This window comes from Numida meleagris, chromosome 2, assembly GCF_002078875.1.
Source record: "Numida meleagris isolate 19003 breed g44 Domestic line chromosome 2, NumMel1.0, whole genome shotgun sequence".
In the NCBI taxonomy this organism is placed as follows: domain Eukaryota; kingdom Metazoa; phylum Chordata; class Aves; order Galliformes; family Numididae; genus Numida; species Numida meleagris.
The window spans coordinates 105,410,265-105,430,019 of record NC_034410.1 but is presented as its reverse complement, the minus strand read 5'-3'; the positions used below and the strand labels follow the sequence as shown (position 1 = coordinate 105,430,019).

The 19,755-nt window shown below is 38.0% G+C and overlaps 1 protein-coding gene across 6 annotated transcripts in view; it reads right to left on the bottom strand.

Moving 5' to 3' along the window:
- ASXL3 (additional sex combs like 3, transcriptional regulator) overlaps nt 1–19,755 on the bottom strand; it is a 135,291-nt gene that overhangs the window by 15,523 nt on the left and 100,013 nt on the right. For all 6 annotated transcript variants that reach the window (XM_021386452.1, XM_021386451.1, XM_021386453.1 and 3 more), the window contains 2 exons: nt 1,916–2,012; nt 1,327–1,432 (listed from right to left, as the gene is read on the bottom strand). In XM_021386452.1, the coding sequence (XP_021242127.1) occupies nt 1,327–1,432; nt 1,916–2,012 (203 nt within the window). The remainder of the gene's footprint in view (nt 1–1,326; nt 1,433–1,915; nt 2,013–19,755) is intronic.

Below are 19,755 nucleotides of genomic sequence, written 5' to 3'. Positions count from 1 at the left end.
TTCTGATACTACAGGAATCAACAGTTAGAATAAATTGAGGTCTCAAAGCTTTTAAGTAAGAAATGAAGCACTTAACAATAATGAAGTCTGCAATGCTAATATACTAGAACTTCCATTATTTTTAAAGATAACATCATGAAGTAGTATTCATACTGGGAGGAAGCACCTAGAAAGAACTGAAAAATAAAATACTAAAATGTATCTGTCCATTTCCTGCCTTCTATTCACCACATTTCCCAATAGCCCAAAGCACTGGATTGTGAGAAGTAGCAGTGTTACTGCAGAAACATTTTAGTTAAGGCCTTAATCTTTAAGTCAATCACTCATATTCAGGTTTTCAAGTGCCTCAAATTTCTTAAGCAAAAAGCATCTAATAACAAAACTACGGAATCTCATGTGATGATGGCTCCCTTGGCACATTTTTGTCTACTACGTGTAATTCATAAATTCCATTTATTCATTTACGAAAATAAAAAATTAGTAACTTTCAAATAATTATTTTATAATGATTAATATTTTTAATAATTAGTATTTTTTTAAAATGGAAGTGTGGTTTAAAGGATGGACAGATTAACTTTTTAAAAACAAATTTTAAAAGGAAGACATTATAATTTTAAAAAGATGTGAATCTCTTTGAAATTCAGATACTAAAAACAGAATTTAAGGACTAAGTGTTATGCTTCTGCAGAATGCCATTTCTGCTTCAATCAAATCATGCTGACTCTGCGCAGTTGAGCACCTGGAGCGATATCATCTAATTCATTTTAGCCAATTATGGGCATCTATTTATTCTTTGCATCTCACTTCTAAAATTAGACTAGTTGTCATTTTCATATGACTCTATCCAATATCTCTTCTGCTGTACATTCTGATCCAGTGAAAGGCCATCTCTGTCAAACACTAAGAAGAACTATTTGATGAAAAAAACTACAACTAGCTTAGAAAAAATGAAAGAAAAAAGAAACATTTCTACTAGTCTTCTAGACTGAAGAAGCTGTATTTATATTTTGCAGAAAGAACAGACCTAATTGCATCTTTTAAAAGATAATTAAAAAATACTCACGTGCTTGAGCCTTGTGTCTTAAGCCTTCCTTGAAATGAATTTTTATGGATGAGTTATGAACCTTTAAAAATGCAATTGTAATGCAAGTGCAGACGTGCCACTATAATTCTACCCACAACCTCTTATATCAGGGAATGATGCCTTTGATAACCACTTTATTAAGTTTTACAGCATATGACTGTGTTATGTGAAGCAGAGAATTATATTTTCATTTGCTCCTAAAAGAAAATGAAAAAAATGCTTTTATTTGCTTCAATACTTACTTTTCACCATAAAACCTTTCAAAGAATTTTTCTTTCCAAGGCTCTGTCTTCTTTTCCTTTTCCATCTCTTGTCTGATGCGTAACTGCATTTCTGGAGTAAATTCTCCTAAAAAACAAATACTAACATATTTAATAAAAGTTGTCGATGATTAGTTTAATGTATAATTATAAATTACAGCTACACAGATGATGTAGAGCGATTTCTGATACAGTCATCCAACAATCCCCAACGAATATACAGAAAAATAACAGTGAGTGTGAAGTAGCAAGACTTGCTTTACCATACAAATTAACTATTTTGAAACTACATTGGTGGGATTCAGTCACATGCATTTATGTTTCCAATGCTTGGCAGCGATGAAGATGTGTTGTTGTCTTCTTATCTTTTTAACCATTAAAATAAACTGCCACAGCAAGTTGTGATAAACGTAGACTAAATTCAACATGGAATCAGCAATGTTAATTTTGCTGAATTACCATTGCATTACGTGCTTCCCTTTTAAAAGTATTTCTCAAATGGAGAAATGGTGACTTTCCTCAGAAAAATAATTAAGCTTTGGTAAATTTGAGAGCAAACAAAGAGTTTTACCTTCTGCCAATCGTTGTTTCCACCCTTGTGCTGCATAGGCGAAGAATTCATTGTTTAGAGCAGAACTACTGAGGCGCAAAACTCCATCACTTCCCATCTAGAAAATAAGCCGATGGTAGCAGAAGATACTGTCAGAAATAGTGTCAACTAAGATTACATAAAAGTGGAAATCCAATTAAGGGAAGCTGGGATGGACAGAAAGTGGAAACAACAAAGGAAATGATCTACTGCTACTAAAACAGGTTTTTCATTATAGTTACTGTAAGCGCAAGTGGACTAATCCTGCATCAGCATGCTCTCTTCAGCAGTAATCAGTCTTCACTATTACTGATGATAACTCAGTTTACAACTGATGTGTTTCAATCACAGCTCTCTATCTTGAGCCTAAGATGTCTAGAGCTGTGGTGCGCAATCAAAAATCAAGATCGTTATTGTACTTGTGTATCTTCCTGGAATATGGTACAAAAAAATTAAATATAATGACAAAAGAACTTTGCTCCATTTCTCAGTTTTATGAACAGCTAATATGTTGTACTGACAGAAGAGTGGATGATGAGTAGCCTTAAAAAATAAGTTATAACAGCTATACACCTAATTTTACATGCATTAAAACTGTGGAAGAACATTACAGTTATTTTACTTCCTACATCTGTCAACCATTCAGTGACATAAAACCATTAGAAGTATTAATTGCAATATTTTCTACAATAACTTTAAAAAAACAATCCAAATACTGATCTTTTTTTATCATACAACTTGATACTTATTTTCAGTTTCTGAGGATATATTTGACTTTTGAAGAAATTCTAATAAGTAATTGAAAGAATTCTAATAACAGAAAAAAGTAAATAAAACAAATTAGTGGTGGGCCTCACCTCTAGGATAATAAGCAGACAGTAAACACAAATTCATAAATAGAGGAATCAGCAGAAGAGTTAATGTTACTAGAACAAACACTATAGGTCATTCTACATCTTCTGAGCTTACAAACAGGTAAATGCTTGAAAACACTATTTGTAATCTAGTACCGAAAAATACCACATTAACAACATATTATTGGATGTTTTAGATATGTAATGTTCCCCTAACTCAAAGCACTTGTTTTAAACCTGAAGCAGACGTGCCAGAAACACTTAAGGATATTTAAGCATGTCTCCCTCACTGAACATTATCTTTCCCAGATAACACTGGCCTCGCTTTCAGAATAGCCTTTGCTAATGGTTCCTGAGACAGCCAGCACGGCTTCACCAAGGGCAGATCATGCCTGACCAATCTGGTGCCTTCTACGATCAAGTGACGGCATGAGTGGACAAAGGAAGAGCAAGTGATGTAGTCTACCTGGACTTCTGCAAGGCTTTTGATGTGGTCCTGCACTGCATCTTTATCTCTAAATTGGAGAGAGATGGGTATGAAGGCTGGACTATTTGGTGGATAAAGAATTGGTTGGATGGTCATAGCCAGAGGCTTGCGGTCAGTGGCACTATATCAAGGTGGAGGCTGGTCACAAGTGGTGTCTCTCAGACGTCTGTCTTGGGACTGGTGCTCCTCAATGTCTTTATCAGTGATCTAACCCGTGGAATTGAGTGTATCCCTCTGCAAGTTTGCTGATGACACCAAGCTGAACAGTGTCAGGGAAGAGATGCCAACCAGAGCAACCTGGACAGGCTTGAAAAGTGGGCCCATGTAAACCTGATGATGTTTAATAATGCCAAGTGCAAACTGCTGCACTTGGGTCAGGGCAACCCCAGATATACATACACAATGGGAGAACAACTCCTTGAAAGCAATGCGGCAGAGAAGGACTTGGGGGTCCTCGTGGGCAAAAAACTGGACATGACCCAGCAATGTGCTCTTGCAGCCCAGCAGGCCAACTGTATCCTGGGCTGCATCAAAAGAGGGGTGGCCAGCAGGGAGAGAGAGGGGATTTTCCCCCCTGTTCAGTTTGGAGAAGAGAAGGCTCTGGAGAGACCTCACTGCAACCTTCCAGTACTTGAGAGCTTATTAACAGGAGGGAGACCAACTTTTTACATGGGCAGATAGTGACAGGGTAAAGGGGAATGGCTTTAAACTAAAAGAGAGGATATTTAGGTTAGATGTCAGGAAGAAATTCTTTACTCAGAGGGTGGTGAGGCACTGGTGCAGGCTGCCTGGAAACTGTGGGTGCCCCATCCCTGGAGGCACTCAAGGCCAGGTTGGATGGGGCCCTGGGCAGCTGAGCTGGTGGGTGGCAGCTCTGCCCACAGCAGGGGGTTGGGACTAGATGACCTTTAAGGTCCCTTCCACCTAAGCCATTCTATGATCTTACGATTCTATGAATTTAGTCATTGTCTAGCTCATATCCTGTCCCATAATAGTCTCATATGAGTAAAACAGAAAGATGTGAAGTAGTAAAAAGAGAAACAGGCAATGCAAAAGGCATTTGATTACAGACAGAAAACCATATGTGCATGTGTCCCTCAGCAGGATACACTCAGAGCCGCTGCCTGTGATCTCCTGCTATATGGCATTGTTTTGCCAACAAGTCACAGGACTTGTGTTCATTAAGGCGGATAAATAATGCCTCTGTGCTTCACAAGATGTGGGTTGTGGAACACCTTAATTACAGGGAGACTACGACTAAAGATAAAATGGCAGAAAAACTGGAAAGAAATGGTGAAACATGCAGCAGAAGCGTCAGGAAAATAAAATCAATGAGATAACAGAGAAAGGAAAGAAGAACAGGCATTTATCATACAAAGCAAATTGTATGACACATTGTTTTCTTCTTACACAACTTTTTTTTTTTTTTAGGAAACATTTAAATTCCAGAATTTAATATATTAAAGTGAGATTTTTAGATACTGCTGCCTCTTGCACGTGAACACATCAGAAGTCAGTCAAAATCAGCATTTACATAATTTCCTAAAATCCTAAAAAGGTAAGATGAGATGTTACAAAGAATAGTGACTCCCGCTCATGTCAATGTAGACACTACTCCAAACTTCAATAAACTCAAATTTTCATCCGAAATTCTGACTGCATTTCATGGAAGAGTAATACAGACTTTTTAAAGTTTTTTTTAAATTTAACCTTGCTTAACTGCAGGTTACCTCATGTCTTCCTGAAATCCCACTGCTCAGCTGGTGGTAAACAGTGCATTCGTATTGAGCCAGAACAACAAATCTCATAGGAAAGTAATAATTCACATATACTGATTTTCTGTTAAATCAGCAAGATGATCCAACTTATCCTAAGGTCATATGATCATTAGACCTCACGCAAAGATGGAAGGGACTGCAAGAGGTGGAAGGAGAATACTGATTTTCAGCAGCAATTCACTTTTAGGTTGCATGAAACATAGCCAAATATCATTAAGCTATTTCACTAGCCTGCATAAATCAAGAGCATTATGAAGATTGAGAAGTTAGAGTACTATATGAATATAAGAACAGCATTAGCTTCATTGTAACTGTGTTTTTGTAAGGGTGTGAGAGAAGCAAGGTTCATAGGAAGAGATGCTGCGTCTTTCAGTATATTAGCTAGTACAATTTCAAAAGTGCTAAATTTTTGGTAGCATCTTACAAGGTGTGAAAAAGGCAATGCAAACTACAAGATAAATGTTAGAAAGAGGTTAACTAGATCATGTAACAGAAAAAGACAAGCTGGAGCTTCAGAACAGAAATAAAATGTTAGCAGCATCACAGGTAAAAGGTTGTTAGTTCCTGTGGACCAGAAAAGGCGAGGAGAAATAAGAGCCTACGGAAGAAAAAAGATACAGAACCACAGGATAAAAATAATAGAAGAAACTTGGAATGAGAGGAAGACTGCAGAGCCTCACCTAAGAACAAATAGCCATACAGTTAACTAGCAAAAATAGAACAACAGATCATACGTGGACTGCATCTGAAAAAAAGATGCAGGCTGCACTGAAAATATGATGTTAAGGATCAATAGATTAAAAAATGATGATGAACACACTTAAGGAGAAGCAGCTGCTGACCTCATGATTGTCACTGCCTTGATGAATTGGCTGTGTAAGAGCTTTACCGAGATCTGTGTTCAGGGCGCCACAGAACTCACGGAAGACTGAAGTAGCTGGAACAGGCAAAACCTAGACAGAAAATCATGTAATGATACAGAAGGTGGAAACACTAATTAATTAGAGGAGAAGCTTCCACTGGTCTACTATAACATAACATGAAATAATCATTTCAGGTTAAAATGCTATGGAGCAATGTTGAAAGCAGACATCATTATGTAGGTGTGGTACATGTAATTTAGGGCAAAAGATAGCAAATAAATTCAAAAAGGAGAGATTGAGAATTCTAGTTAAATGTAACAGGACTAAACTTGAAAATCCATCAGGATTTGGAATCTCCTTAAATCAACACATAAGTTAGCAAATTAATGCAAAGCAGTCAAAATTTCTTCTCGAAAAAATGTTGGAAATACAGAGTTGGCTAGCCTCAGCAATGTGCTCAGAAATTTGAGATCAAAGAAATTCTGTGCTGAGAATGGAACAGGAAGAATGCATTCAGTCAGTTAAAGCTCAAGGAGAAAGGGGTGACAAAAAAAAAGGCTGAAGGAACTCAGTGGCTGAAGAACTAAAGTGAATGAGACAAATTTTCAAATTGTTTTATGGAAGCAAGAACCACTACCAAATGAAGGGAAAAAAAACCCACCAATTAGATTAAGTTCAATCTTGTAGCTATTTTTGATTCATTTAAGGATTCTAAGCAGGAAAAAAAACCTGCAACCAAAAACGGACAAGTTTGAGCAGTCACAGAACTAACAACTGTAAATCTAGTTATTAAAAAAAAGCGAAACACTGGGGAATTAAATGCTTGTTAACAAGAAACAAAGATACTAACATAGATGCTCTGGTCCTTTCCTCAATAAACTGGTTCTGTGAAGTCAGGCCAACATTTTTTTTCTGCTCTGTTAAACTTGGGAAGACCAGCAGGTATTCTTCCTACAGGATTAGCTAACTGTAATAATAGCTTCTGTTGAAGTCTTATCGAGAGAATATATTTTCACCTTAGCCAAAAAGTTTAAGTGGAAGATAAAATTTTTGAAGCCAAAGGCTGTGTTTACTTCTCTATACTCTGACAGGCGGAGTATAAACTAAGCACTAGGCCTAAATTAGAATTTGCAGAAACATGCCAATAGAGCAGTTCTAAAATACACTGTTAAGTTTTATGTTATTTAAAAATGCTGTCCAACAGAGACAGTGCGTTAATGACCTGGAACAACAAACATTTCTTGAAAAGTTTACGTTTTTTATTCTGTTGAACTTTAAATTCTGATTAAGCACAGTGGTAGAATTATGTCTTAAAACTAATACTTCTGTGCAGAATTCCCAATGGCTTTAATAAGTTCCTCTTTCTTTATTGAAAGCTAACAAAAAAATCACCCAACTCGAAAGCATATCTGCTAAAACCCAACATCTGTTTGCATTACAAAGCATTAAAAAGTAAAACACTTATTAAGGATCTGTGTAATTTTTCTACCAACAGCTACTTCCAATTACATTTCTACTCTACATTTGCTACCTACGCTAGATGGCACAAAACACCGCTTCCCTCCCTATAACCTACATGCAAAGACAACATCAGCAGAAATATTTGTAGAGTACCAGATACTCAATTGCTCCACAGAATCCCTAAATGATAAAAAAATTACTGTCAAATCTGCTAAAAAATAATTGGAATTTTCAGAACAGATTGCAAGAACAGTCTCAATATGCACAAACTTCTACCAAATGGAGATCCTCTGAATGCAAACTACTGTAAACTAGGTGAGTAATTCAGGCCACACATCTTAACGACACCTTAATATGACCTTCAAATGCAGAGAAGGGTAACATCACCTATTCTGGTAAAGGAGATGAACCAGACCCAAAAACAGAGAAAGAAAAGCCAGTGTTCCCAGTGTCCAAGAGATTCACCACCTCCAAAATAGATTCCGAGGAGGGAATAAAGAGGAATGAGTACAGCAATGACAATCTGATGACCCTCAATAAGGAAATCTACCCGTTTCACTGATTATTAAACTTTGATGTCCATCTACCTTTGATCTAAGAATACAGCCAGAAATGACAGCGAGTGGGTCACAAGTGAGAAGGAGGGTATAAGACTCATCATGGAGCCTAGGGATCTATGGATATTTTTTATCAGCAGTGACAGATATAAATTGGGAATGACTGAAGAGGTGCTATGGACAGAATGGCTTTGGCGTCTTCATCCATGAGGTGATATCCAAGAATGTTTAGATATATGGAAATAGGCAAGCAAAGATGGAAAATAGCCCTCACAGAGGAAAGAAACTTGCTGTGAAGGCAGACTGGATAATTCCTCCACATCTTACTGCGGTATTTATATATGTCACCCAATTATATGAGCAAAAATGACTATTAAAGTTTACTTGTGACATGCACTTCAAACAAAATCAATGTGGATGACTGGCAAAAGAAAAAAGCAAAACACAACTACTAGATGTAAAATACTACACTGTGCGTCACTATGAAAATTAAGCTTATTTATAGAAGGACGTTAAAGAAGGAGCTAATATGATAACAGTGGTACACTTTGCTCAGTCTCTAATAGTTGAACACTACTGCAAGAATTACAAATGGTACGTAGGAGGACATGGAAGAAGATTTAGTTGACAATCAACATTTTGACTTAATGGGCAAAATGGAAATCTGGTAATTCATATGACTCATAGTACTATAAAACACTAAAGCTTGTTTGGAAAAAAAAGGAAAATACTAATGACAGTAGAGTAAAAAAATGCGTTCCAATTAGGCATACTTTCACAAATGCAAAATTAGTTGGGAGAATCCCTCAGGAACTCTGTGCAAGTAAAAAAGGGAGTTAGAGAAATCTCAGTTTTTTAAATAAACAATACTAAGTGCAAAGTATCCTGAAAAGGAATAGTGGGGATTGTACAATGAGGTCACATTGTATTAGTGAAGAACCCACCGTTGATCTTGTAGCATGCAAGGAATGAAAATAAGCTCAACTTACTAACCAAGAATACCACAGCAGAACATGTTATGAAGGGCCAAAATGAGATGCAGTTGGCAAGAAACACATCAATCTCTGAAATAAATAATTCTGTAAGTACATTAGTAGCAAGAAGATGATGAAAAAACGTTAGTCCACCGTGCAACACAGTGGAAAAACTAGAGGGATGCATGGACATAGCTAATGCTCATAACACCTTTTTTGCATTCATCTTTATACCAGGTGCTTAATAGAATAAATACCATCAATAAAAGGGTAACATCTCAGCCTTGAATAAGTAAGAAGCTGAATACCTAATTGTATTCAAATCAGCTCGACTTCGTGGACCAGCCTCCTAAATGCCTCATTGTGAATCTACATCAGAAATGTTAAAAGAAAGATTTCAGAATCCGTGGAACACTGAAGAGGATCTGTGACAACTGTAGAAACATAATTTAGTTTTATGTATACAGCATATAAGTATCACCTGAGTGCTAAAAGAATGATAAGCACAGCTACTGACTTACAGACCAAGCCAGCTTCATGACATCTCTGTGGCCTATACAGAGATATCCCATTCTTTTTTGAGATGTCCTAGGGGGTCCTAAAACATTCATATGGATTGATTCTGGGTGAATACAAGCCAGAAACTACAGGGAACCTACACTCTTGAAGAAGCAGCTGGGTACTAGATTACATCTAGTAATCTAGGGTTGAGTGCACCCTCAGCAGGTTTGCTGATGACACCAAACTGTGGGGTGTGGTTGACACACCAGAGGGATGGGATGCCATCCAGAGGCACCTAGACAAGCTTGAGTAGTGGGCCCAGGAGATCCTCATGAGGTTTGACAAAGCCAAGTGCAAGGTCTTGCACCTGGGTCAAGGCATCATCCGCTACTGATATAAACTGAGGGATAAAAGGATTGAGCACAGCCCTGCCAAAAAAGGCTTGGTGGTACCAATGGATGGGAAGCTGGACATGAGCCAGAAATGTGCCCTCACAGACCAGAAACCAACTGTATCCTGGGCTGCATCAAAAGGAGATAATCCCGCCCCTCTGCACTCGTGAGACCTCACCTGGAGTACTGCACTCATGTGTGGAGTCCTCAGTACAGGACAGACATAGACCTGCTGGAGTGCATCCAGAGAAGAGTCACATAAATGATAAAATGAATGGAACATCTCTCCTGAGAGGACAGGCTGAGAGAGCCGGGGCTGTTCAGCCTGGAGAAGAGAAGGCTCTGAAGTGACCTGATAGCAGCCTTTCAATATCTAAAGGACAGCTACAGGAAAGAAGGGGACAGACTCTTTAGCAGGGCTGTTGTGACAGAACAAGGGGAAATGGTTTCAAGCTTAAAGAGGGCAGATTTATGTTAGATATAAGGAAGAAGTCTTGTACGGTGAAGGTGGTGAGGCACTGGAACAGGTTGCCCAGAGAGATGGTGGATGCTGGGACACCTTCAAGTCGAGGCTGGATCAGGCTCAGGGCAACATGATCAAGCTGTGCATGCCCCTGTTCATTGCAGGGGCATTGGACTAAATGACCTTTTAAAGGTCCCTTCCAACTCTAAGGATTCTATGATTCGATGATACACACAACTCATCTAAATCGGTACAAAAAGTCTGTCGCTAAGTACCTTGCTTGCTCCCTCTCTTTGCAAGATCTAGAGAGTATATGCAATTGTTAAAGCACAAGACATCAGACTATAAAAAACTGTCTGGATGTTAATAAGAGTTGAGCAACAGCCAACACAGATTTGTCAACAACAGATCATGTCAAGTCATCTATTTTCTTTCTGACAGCATAAAAGGCCTCATGATAGAAGAGAAATTGCACAAGTTGTATATCTTGATTCTAACAATATTGTGTCACATGACATTTTCTTAAGGAATCTAGAATATAGAAATTGCAATTAAGTGGCTGCAGAACTACTCAGAAAACTTCTTAGCTACAGTTTACTTATTATCAACTAGAATGCTTTATTTCAGGGACATGATTAAAAAAAGGAAGAAATATGCTAATAACTTAAGTCTAAGAGGGGTTGAGTGTACACTGAAATTCAGAATTCTCTTGACAGATTTTAGAATTGCAATGAAAACAGTGGGGATAATTAGGGTATTGCAATAGTAGTAAAGGCAAAGTTCCTCACTACTATAGAAATACTTAAGCAAAGAAATACTGAACTGGAGAAACTAAGTGGCTATGCAGTGCTTCTGTAGAAAAGTATTTGTGGCTTATGAACACACAGGCTGATCATAAACTGAATATAACTCAACCCTGCTCTACAAATGCAAAGAAGGTGAGCACCACGATGGAAATTACGAACAAGAATACTGTGTAAATACGGAAATCAGTTATTCTTCACTTGATGTTACTTACCATCTGAGCTGGGGTAAAACATTCGATTTTGATTGTTGCAATTCAGAACTGATACAAACTCCAGAGTAGAGAAATGAGTCCAACCACAAATTGTATGTCCTCAAGCTATAAAGAATGCATTAATAAGGACTGCATCTCAAGAAAAGGAAACAGGGAGATAGGGGACAACCTATAGCCTTCATGTTTGAAAGATATTGCAACGTAAACATAGTCATCTCCATGCTTTAAGTATGTGCAGAACTGAACAAAAAGTAATAGGGTTAGAATTATAATGAGAAATATCCAGATTAGACGGAGGAGAAAACTTTCTAATAGTAAAACCAGTGAAGCACTGGATTTTTATTTGGGAAAAAAAAGTAATGCCTCCTATTTTATTATATTTGCCCATCAAGTCAGAGATGGATGTTGTTGGTATGACAGTAGATGTTGAACCTTCCTGTCAATATTCCATTACATTTTGTTTCTATGAGACAGATGGAAGCAGAGGGGCAGTCTGACAAAATGGTGTCTGACATGGAAATGCTTATGAAGCAAAGGTGTCTAACTGAATTCCTCCATGAGGAGAAAGTTGAGAAAACTGCACCCCCTGACATTCAATGAAGCTTGCTAAACATTTATGGAGCCCAAACAGTGGATGTGAGCACAGTGAAGCAGTGGGTGGTGTATTTCAGCAATGGCAACAGTGACGTGAAAGACAACTCATGTTCCCAACAGCCAGGCAGATTTTTTTTAAAAGTGTGTCATGCAGGTTCTTGTTCATCACTGGTGAAAATGCATAACTAATGGTGGTGACTGTGTTGAAAAATAGTGTTTTGTAGCTAAGAATTCGGTCTAACAAAGACCATTACTGTGCTTTTTGTATCTGTTGTAGTTTCCATGGAAATAAATAGGAGGCATTACTTTTGGAGCGATCTCCATACACTCTAGCTCTCCAGAGTAGTATTATACATCCATATGCTTTGTATGTAGCACTGTTTTCTAGAAAAGTTGCATTTATTCTACATAATAAAATAAGATTTGCTTGCTCAGTACTTTAGCTAATGATCTGGTATCCATTTATGAGAAGGAGATCTCCACAACTAAAGCTTTCACTGTCAAATAATAGTTGGCAGCTACAGAACTGAACTTTAACACATCTGAAAAATACTTATAAGAGAACTTACATGAACTTTTAGCATGGAAATCACTGAGAGAGTTTCTCCATTTTCTATAGAATACTGCTGACTGTTCAAGTATGCCATTACCTATCTAACAGTCATTTTTCTACTTAAACAACAAATACCATTCAAAGAGATTGTGATAAATGGAACCAAACTAAAAGGATGCGGTTAACAGTTGGCAAGTCTGTAATAGAGAATGAGTGTGAATGCATTTGGGTAAGAAAAAGGTAAAGCAGCTATAGTTGTTGCAGAAAATCTGTAAGTTCTGTTAAACAATGGCTGCATTTCTGATGACAGTGTATCTGCTACACAACTCAATGTTAAGTAAAGACACTAATTTTTTCTGCAGTTAGCAGTATGGGAGTGGTACCATATGGTAACAACATCAGAAAAAATTAGAGGTTCAACAGATACTCGATAATTACAAGGAAAGATCATGTAGCTTTACAAAAGACACCATAATGGTCAATTACTAGGAAAACAGTCAGAAGAAAGATTTCTTTATCTGTTTAGCTTAGGTGGCATACAACTGAAAAAGGGAATTTTTATTTCACATAAATATTTCAGCCCATTTGATGTAAGTGTGCCTATTATACATATATATATGTCAACCATCTATTTATATCTGATAAAATCCGCCCAAAAATCAACGCTAACTTGTAACACACAAAAGATTTCCGTGGGTCAGTAGCTTACTCATAAAATACAGCACTTGATGGTTATTAAATTGGCTTTGCTTCACATTTGAGTCTGGTACATTAAAATGCTCAAATTCAAGAATTTTACTTTAACGTCTTTATATGGTTCATGTAAATTTTGGCATACTTCTCTTTCCATAGCTTTTGAAGTGAATTGGCTGTTCTAAATATTCAAAACGATAACTTAGTATTATATATCTAAAGACCTGGTATTTTCTTTCTTTCATGTAGTCTCCTTGTTTTTGTTGTTTAATGGTTGACCAAACAGATGATTCTGCTGAGTTGTACATAATCATGACCTTCTTTACAAACTTGATTTAGAAACTACCAATGGAAAAATTCACATCGTTATTTCTAGTAGAAAACTATGTATGCTTTCCTACATCAAAACCCAACTACCACCATTAAATTTCAATGTCCACCTTACAATGCCTCACTACAGAACACCCTGGTATCAGATTACCTCTGTTAAACCTTGTACTATAAGAAAAATGGCCAAAAATGAAGACCTCAAGAAGCGACAGGAACTATAACTAGATGAGACACATAACTCATATTTCACACTGGAACACAAACAGGAACAATGTAAGGATAACAGTGGCATTACTAGGTCCCAGAATATCTGCCCTGGCAGAAAAGCTGAAGACAGCTGAAGCAAAGTATCAATCTGGCAGTATTATTGAAGTATAATAACACACTTCAAGTTCTCTGACTTCAAAAAGTCAGGAGCCAGGCATAAAATGAGATCTACTAACAAAGGAAAACCAGAACACTAAGAAATTGAAGAACAACTAATATGCTCTGTTTATAGTACTCCTGATTTTCCAGATCCAAACATCTATACACATACAAAACTTAAGATTTTAAATCCTGGTAAAAAAAAACAAAACAAACAAACAAAAAAAAAACCAGGAAATAATGTAACAAAGAATCCAGTACAAACAAATGAGGACTAAACATCTCTCAAGAAGAAATCATGATACAAACCAAGGTAAATAAAATTTTCTGACAAGACTGAGATAAAAATAATAGCAGTATTTATCACCTACAAAATCATACATGGAATTAAGTGAGTTAGATGAGGTCTTTAGAGGTCATCTAGTTTTCCAAGTCATTCCACTTTGAGCAATTTTCTTAGGGCATTAGTCCACATGAGGTTGGGGTATCTCCTAAAGGAAAGCCTCCCTGGGCAACCTTTTCCAATGCTTTACCACTTGTTGTGAAAATATTATTCCTGACAATCAAATCAGAATATCCCACATTCTACCTTATGTCTGTGTACCTCCAGGTAGAGTTCTGTCTTCTCTATAGTCTACTATTAGCTAGCTGTGGAATGCAGTTTTCTCCTCCTCAGTGTGACCAAATCCAGCTTGCCTGTGCTCTAGTCCTTTAACCATCTTGGCAGCCCTCCACTGGACTTGCTTTAATAGGTCAATGTGCTTTTAGAAAGAAGGGCTATCAATAATTACTTCTCTTGATCCACTGGCTGGTCTCCTGCTCACACAGCTCAGGGTACTACAAGCTGCCATTACTGCCAGGATGCTAGTTCACGTACAACTTGCTTGCCTACCAAGACACCCAGGTTCTTTTGGCCTCTTTTGAAGATGGGTGCAACATTTCCATATTCCAGTCACCAGGGAACTTTCCTATCTCCATAACCTTTCAAAGATGTTGGGGCAATATTTCTACATTCTTCCTTCACCTTTTTCCAATTGCACCTCCACCTGCATTTTTTCATTGGATCTTGGTCATGTGTTCCATGCTTAACTAAGCTGTCTCCTAATATATTTATTTGTTTTTCTGGGTATTGGCAGGAAAACTTCTTATCGTCACTTAATGGTCACTATCACTAAAGCTAGAAAAGCCATTAAGAATTACAACCCCAGTTATTCTATGCTATTAAACCGCAGATCCACCTGTGCATTACCCATGGTAGCCTACTCCATTACTAGTATCAAGGAATACCTTGACACTCTCCAGAAAACTCCCTGTTTGCATTCCATTATGTTGTCCTTCTAGCAATATCGGAGTGGTTAACGTCCCCGTCAGTATAATGTCTCATGTAAGAAAGGACACACTTGGAGTACACCTTGTAACTAGTGACAGGACAAGGGGGAATGGCCTCAAGTTGCGCCAGGGGAGATTTAGGCTGGACACTGGGAAGTACTACTTTTCTGAAAGCGTGGTCAGGTGCTGGAATGGGCTGCCCAGGGAGGTGGTTGAGTCACCGTCCCTGGAGGTATTCAAGAAACATTTAGATAAAGCGTTGAGAGGCATGGTTTAGTGGGGTTATTGGTGGTAGGTGGACAGTTGGACTGGATGATCTTGTAGGTCTTTTCCAACCTAGCTAATTCTATGATTCTATGATTCTACTATGTCCAGTTCTAGTCTCCTCAGTACAAGAAACATGTTGGGACTAAAGTACCTCTCCTATGAGGAGAGTCTGAGATTGCTTGAACTGCTCTGCCTATAGAAAAGAATGCTCAGAGGAGACCTTGTCAATGTCTATAAATACTTGAAGGGAAGATGCAAAGAGGATAGAGACAAGCTCTTTTCATTGGTGCCCAGTGACAGGATAAGAGACAATGGAACTGGAAACAAACTGGAATACAAGAGGTTCCCCCTCAACAACAGAAAACATTTATTTATTGTGAGATTCCTTGCAACCTTGACCATTCTTTGATAAGGTGAGGATATCAACAAACGTTTCTTTAAATAGCTTGAGGAAGTCTGTATCACAGATTTGGTTCTTAACACAGTATTGCAGCTGGTTGAGGTTGGAAGACACCTCTGGCTCCATCTGGTCTAACACCTGTTCAAAAAAGGAGACCTGGAGCAGGTTGCCCACAACCATGGCCAGATGGCCTTTGAAGATCTCCAAGAAAGGAGACTCCACAAACCCTCTGGGCAGCCTGTGCCAATGCTCCATCACCTTCACAGTAAACAAGTTTTACCTTCTGTGTTTCAGTCTCTGGTCCTGTCACATTCTCCCTTCAGGTATTTACACACATTGATGAGATCCCCCTGAGTCTATCCTTCTCCAGGCTGAACAGGCCCAGCTCTTTCAGCCTCCCAGTCATCTCAGTGGCCCTGCACTTGAATTTTCCAGTAGCTACATGTTTCTTGTGTACTGAGGAGCCAAGAACTGGACACAGTATTCTAGGTGCAGTCTTATCAGTGTTGAGTTAGATCACTTGGTCTAACAAACTCCCACTCCCATCACAATGTCATTCATGCCACTGGCCTCTCCTCTGCTCTTGCTGCACAAGCTCTCAATCAGACTGTAATCTATCCCATAAAAGAGCTCCATATGTATATACTGCTCTTTTACATAGGGGGCAACCAATCTTCTTGTCGTCCCTGCCTGTCATTTCTGAAGAGAACCAAACTTCCATCAATGGTTTGATATATCTAAAAAAGGGGAGGAAAACATGCAGAGAAAGGCACAGTATAGTAATGAAGATAAGAAAAGAAAAAGGAGGGGAGAGAATAAATAGTAAAAGAGTTACTAATTACCAAGTTGAACACGAAATGCTGTTTACAGGTCTCGAGGACACAGATGGTAGGGATGTGAAAGAAGTAATACAGTTAGAAGCTACAGAACATTAAAAAAAACATCAGGACTTGCCAAAAACACAGACACAAAAGGATAGCAACTGTTTCTTTGCCTGAAGATAGGGAACACTTAGAGGCTCATCTCAAACACAACAACACATGCACACATTTGCTCTCAGCACTATGACTTCGAAGCAAAAATCTATCCTTCAGTCTCCTTCAACTTAAAGCTAAAAACAATGGAAGAGATTCTGAGTTTAAAGTAGGGATATGGGAGTATAAGAAAATTGCTTCTGAGGAGATGCAATTACGGCACTTTTGCTGTTGTGGCCACAAAATACAAAAGCTGAAAAGTACAAGAATTATAAGACACATGCATCCAACACAAAGGAATACAGTAGACAGCAATAGATGGATCTGACTTACGAGTTGCTCCCAGATCAACGAACTCAGTCATGCCAGCTTCATATTTTAGATAGGTAATACGGAAAAATACTTGCTTATACTATGCCTCTCAACTCATTGCAATTCTGACTCAATACAACTCAAGTGCTACTGTTCACTCTGTGTAATCTCTCTTACACATATCACCTTTTAGCAGGAGAGTATAACCTGACCCAGAATACAGCTAAATTTTATTTAGCCCTGATTAGGAGGTTATCAATTCTTTTAAGTAAAACTCCATCATTCTAAACTGACCACCAACATGGCACAGATGGTTTGCCCTTGAATGCAAATTGAAAGACAGATGCCAAAGACAGATGGTGAAAGTTATTCTAAATATTACTTCAGTCCTTTAAAAAACAACCAGACTAAACTTACAAGTAAAATACCTAAAGATGAAAAAAGAAAATATCTACTGCCATAGGAATAATTGATTCAGACAAACAAGATGAGAGAAGGAAGAAGAGTCTTTTGAAGAAAGAAACAAAGACATTTTCCATTTTCACTAAAGCAGGAAATATGCCAAGTAAGACTGGAAGAATTGCAAACATATGTTTTCAAAATGAAATGTGACTTGTTAATTTAGACCTTGTCTAGATCATGAAGACAAGTGGGATAGCTATATTCATTCCAATACACTGTAGTGTCAAAAACGACAATGCAATCCAATCTGGTTGGGCTCAGATGCAAGAAATTAAACGAACAACTTAAGGAGAATAATGAATCTGGCAAAATGGAAAGATAAAGCAAGTTTTAAAATGAAGCAAAAAAAGAGTAAAATATAAGGAAGAACAGAATATACAGCCAATAGTACTTTCTAACTGCATTAGAATTATTACATACCTCATCCAATTACCAACCCCAAGCATGCCAGAACATGTAACAAGCCGCAAGTACTTATAAAGGTAGAAGAGGTATGCAAGTCCGGAAAAAAGTAAGAAAACATGCACACACTGTGATAAAAGCAAACATGAAACTTGTTTCAAGAACAAGTTTAAGAGAAAGTAAGAATTTATTAAATTACCTAATAATGCCTATATATACTGGGGAAGTACATAAAAAGCAATATAAAAGCCAGTATCTACTCATCTAGCTTTTGATAAAAATAAAAGACATACGTGTCTGGATCAGAGAAACAGGAGGTGAGGGAATGTTACAAGCAAACATCTAAAATTAGTCTGTTACTTTGATGAGTGTTATAGATGAAAATGGTGCATCCTACCCCTTTTCTTTAGTAACCATTATAAAATATCGCCTGCCTATGGAAGAAAAAAACAAAACAGCTTTATGCTCTTTAAACAAGAGAGAATGAGCTAAAGAAAATCTGAGTTGAAATAGTTTGCAGACAAAGCATACTCTGAAATAACTGGGAAGAAGCCCTCAACCTCTTGTACCCTTTTCCTTCAAGCAACGCAAATACAGTAAATAAAGATATTGAGAGTTAGGGAGAGAGGCAGGAAGGGAGGGAGAGAAGAACAGAGAGGAAGGAAAGGGAAGAGAAGAGGGTAAGGATGGGTAAAAAAGAGGGACAGTGATTGCAGCAGAAGCATGGATGGATCCCTTCTGTTTACTCTCCTTTTCACTGCACCTCCATCTACCACTCTGCTCTAAGTCTCTGGGAGGCAAGTTCTGTTCTCCCCATTAACTCCAGTGCAGCCCTACAATGGCAACACTGGAGGCACTGCAGACTAACTCCTACCCTTCATTAGCATTTTGCAAGGAAGGAACAGTTGAAACACTGTATGTTTTGTTAATGTAATTCACCCTTAATAGCCACATAATTTGAAGTATGCCAGCCCCTTGTGTCCATGTATGTTACCATTTATGTCCACACATCAGTTACACTCTCAGAGCTCCAGGCACAAAGTCTTTTTAAAAAAGGGATTTATGCAAATACTTAGCATTAAAACCTATATAAAATTTGGAGGAAGGAAAGGGGAACAAAAACTTCACTAGTTCAAATCTGGAGAAACAGCATGAGCTCAGGGCTCTCACACACCAGAAGGACTTGTGGAAAAAGATACTGCAGAGAGAGCCACAGCTCCTGGATCTTAAGCTTCCAGCTGGCACAGTACCATTGCTGTGCCCTACTGAGTTAAGCACTGTATCAGAAAAATGCAACTGCTGACACTGATGCACTGGGTATTCATGAACGCGAGACATGCTGTAAGTGTGAAAAGAGCTTGCAGAAATGAAAGAACTTCAACAACATGGATGCCGGACAGTAAAAAAAACAAAAAACACTCCAGTTCACCCTCCTGAAATACAGTGACCAAGCCTACAGAAAAAAAAAAAAAAATAAATAAAAAATCCCATGAGACTCAAAAGTGTAAAACTTCTAAGTACAAAGAAGTGCTGATACTGAGGAGGACCTTGGAAGACAATTGCAAACAAGAGAGCAAGCATTCTATTACAACCTCCGTCAGAACAGTCAGATCAGAACGCAATTGCAGTGAGCCCCTCTGGACTGCACTAGGGAGGCTAAAAGAATACTCCTGTAGCTAAAGCCAACAGAGATTTTAAATTAAAATCCCTCAGTCTTCATTTCATGTAAAGTTTGTTGTTAATATATGACTGCAAAACGTGCAGACACATTTGCAGCTGTGTTTGGCAAAAA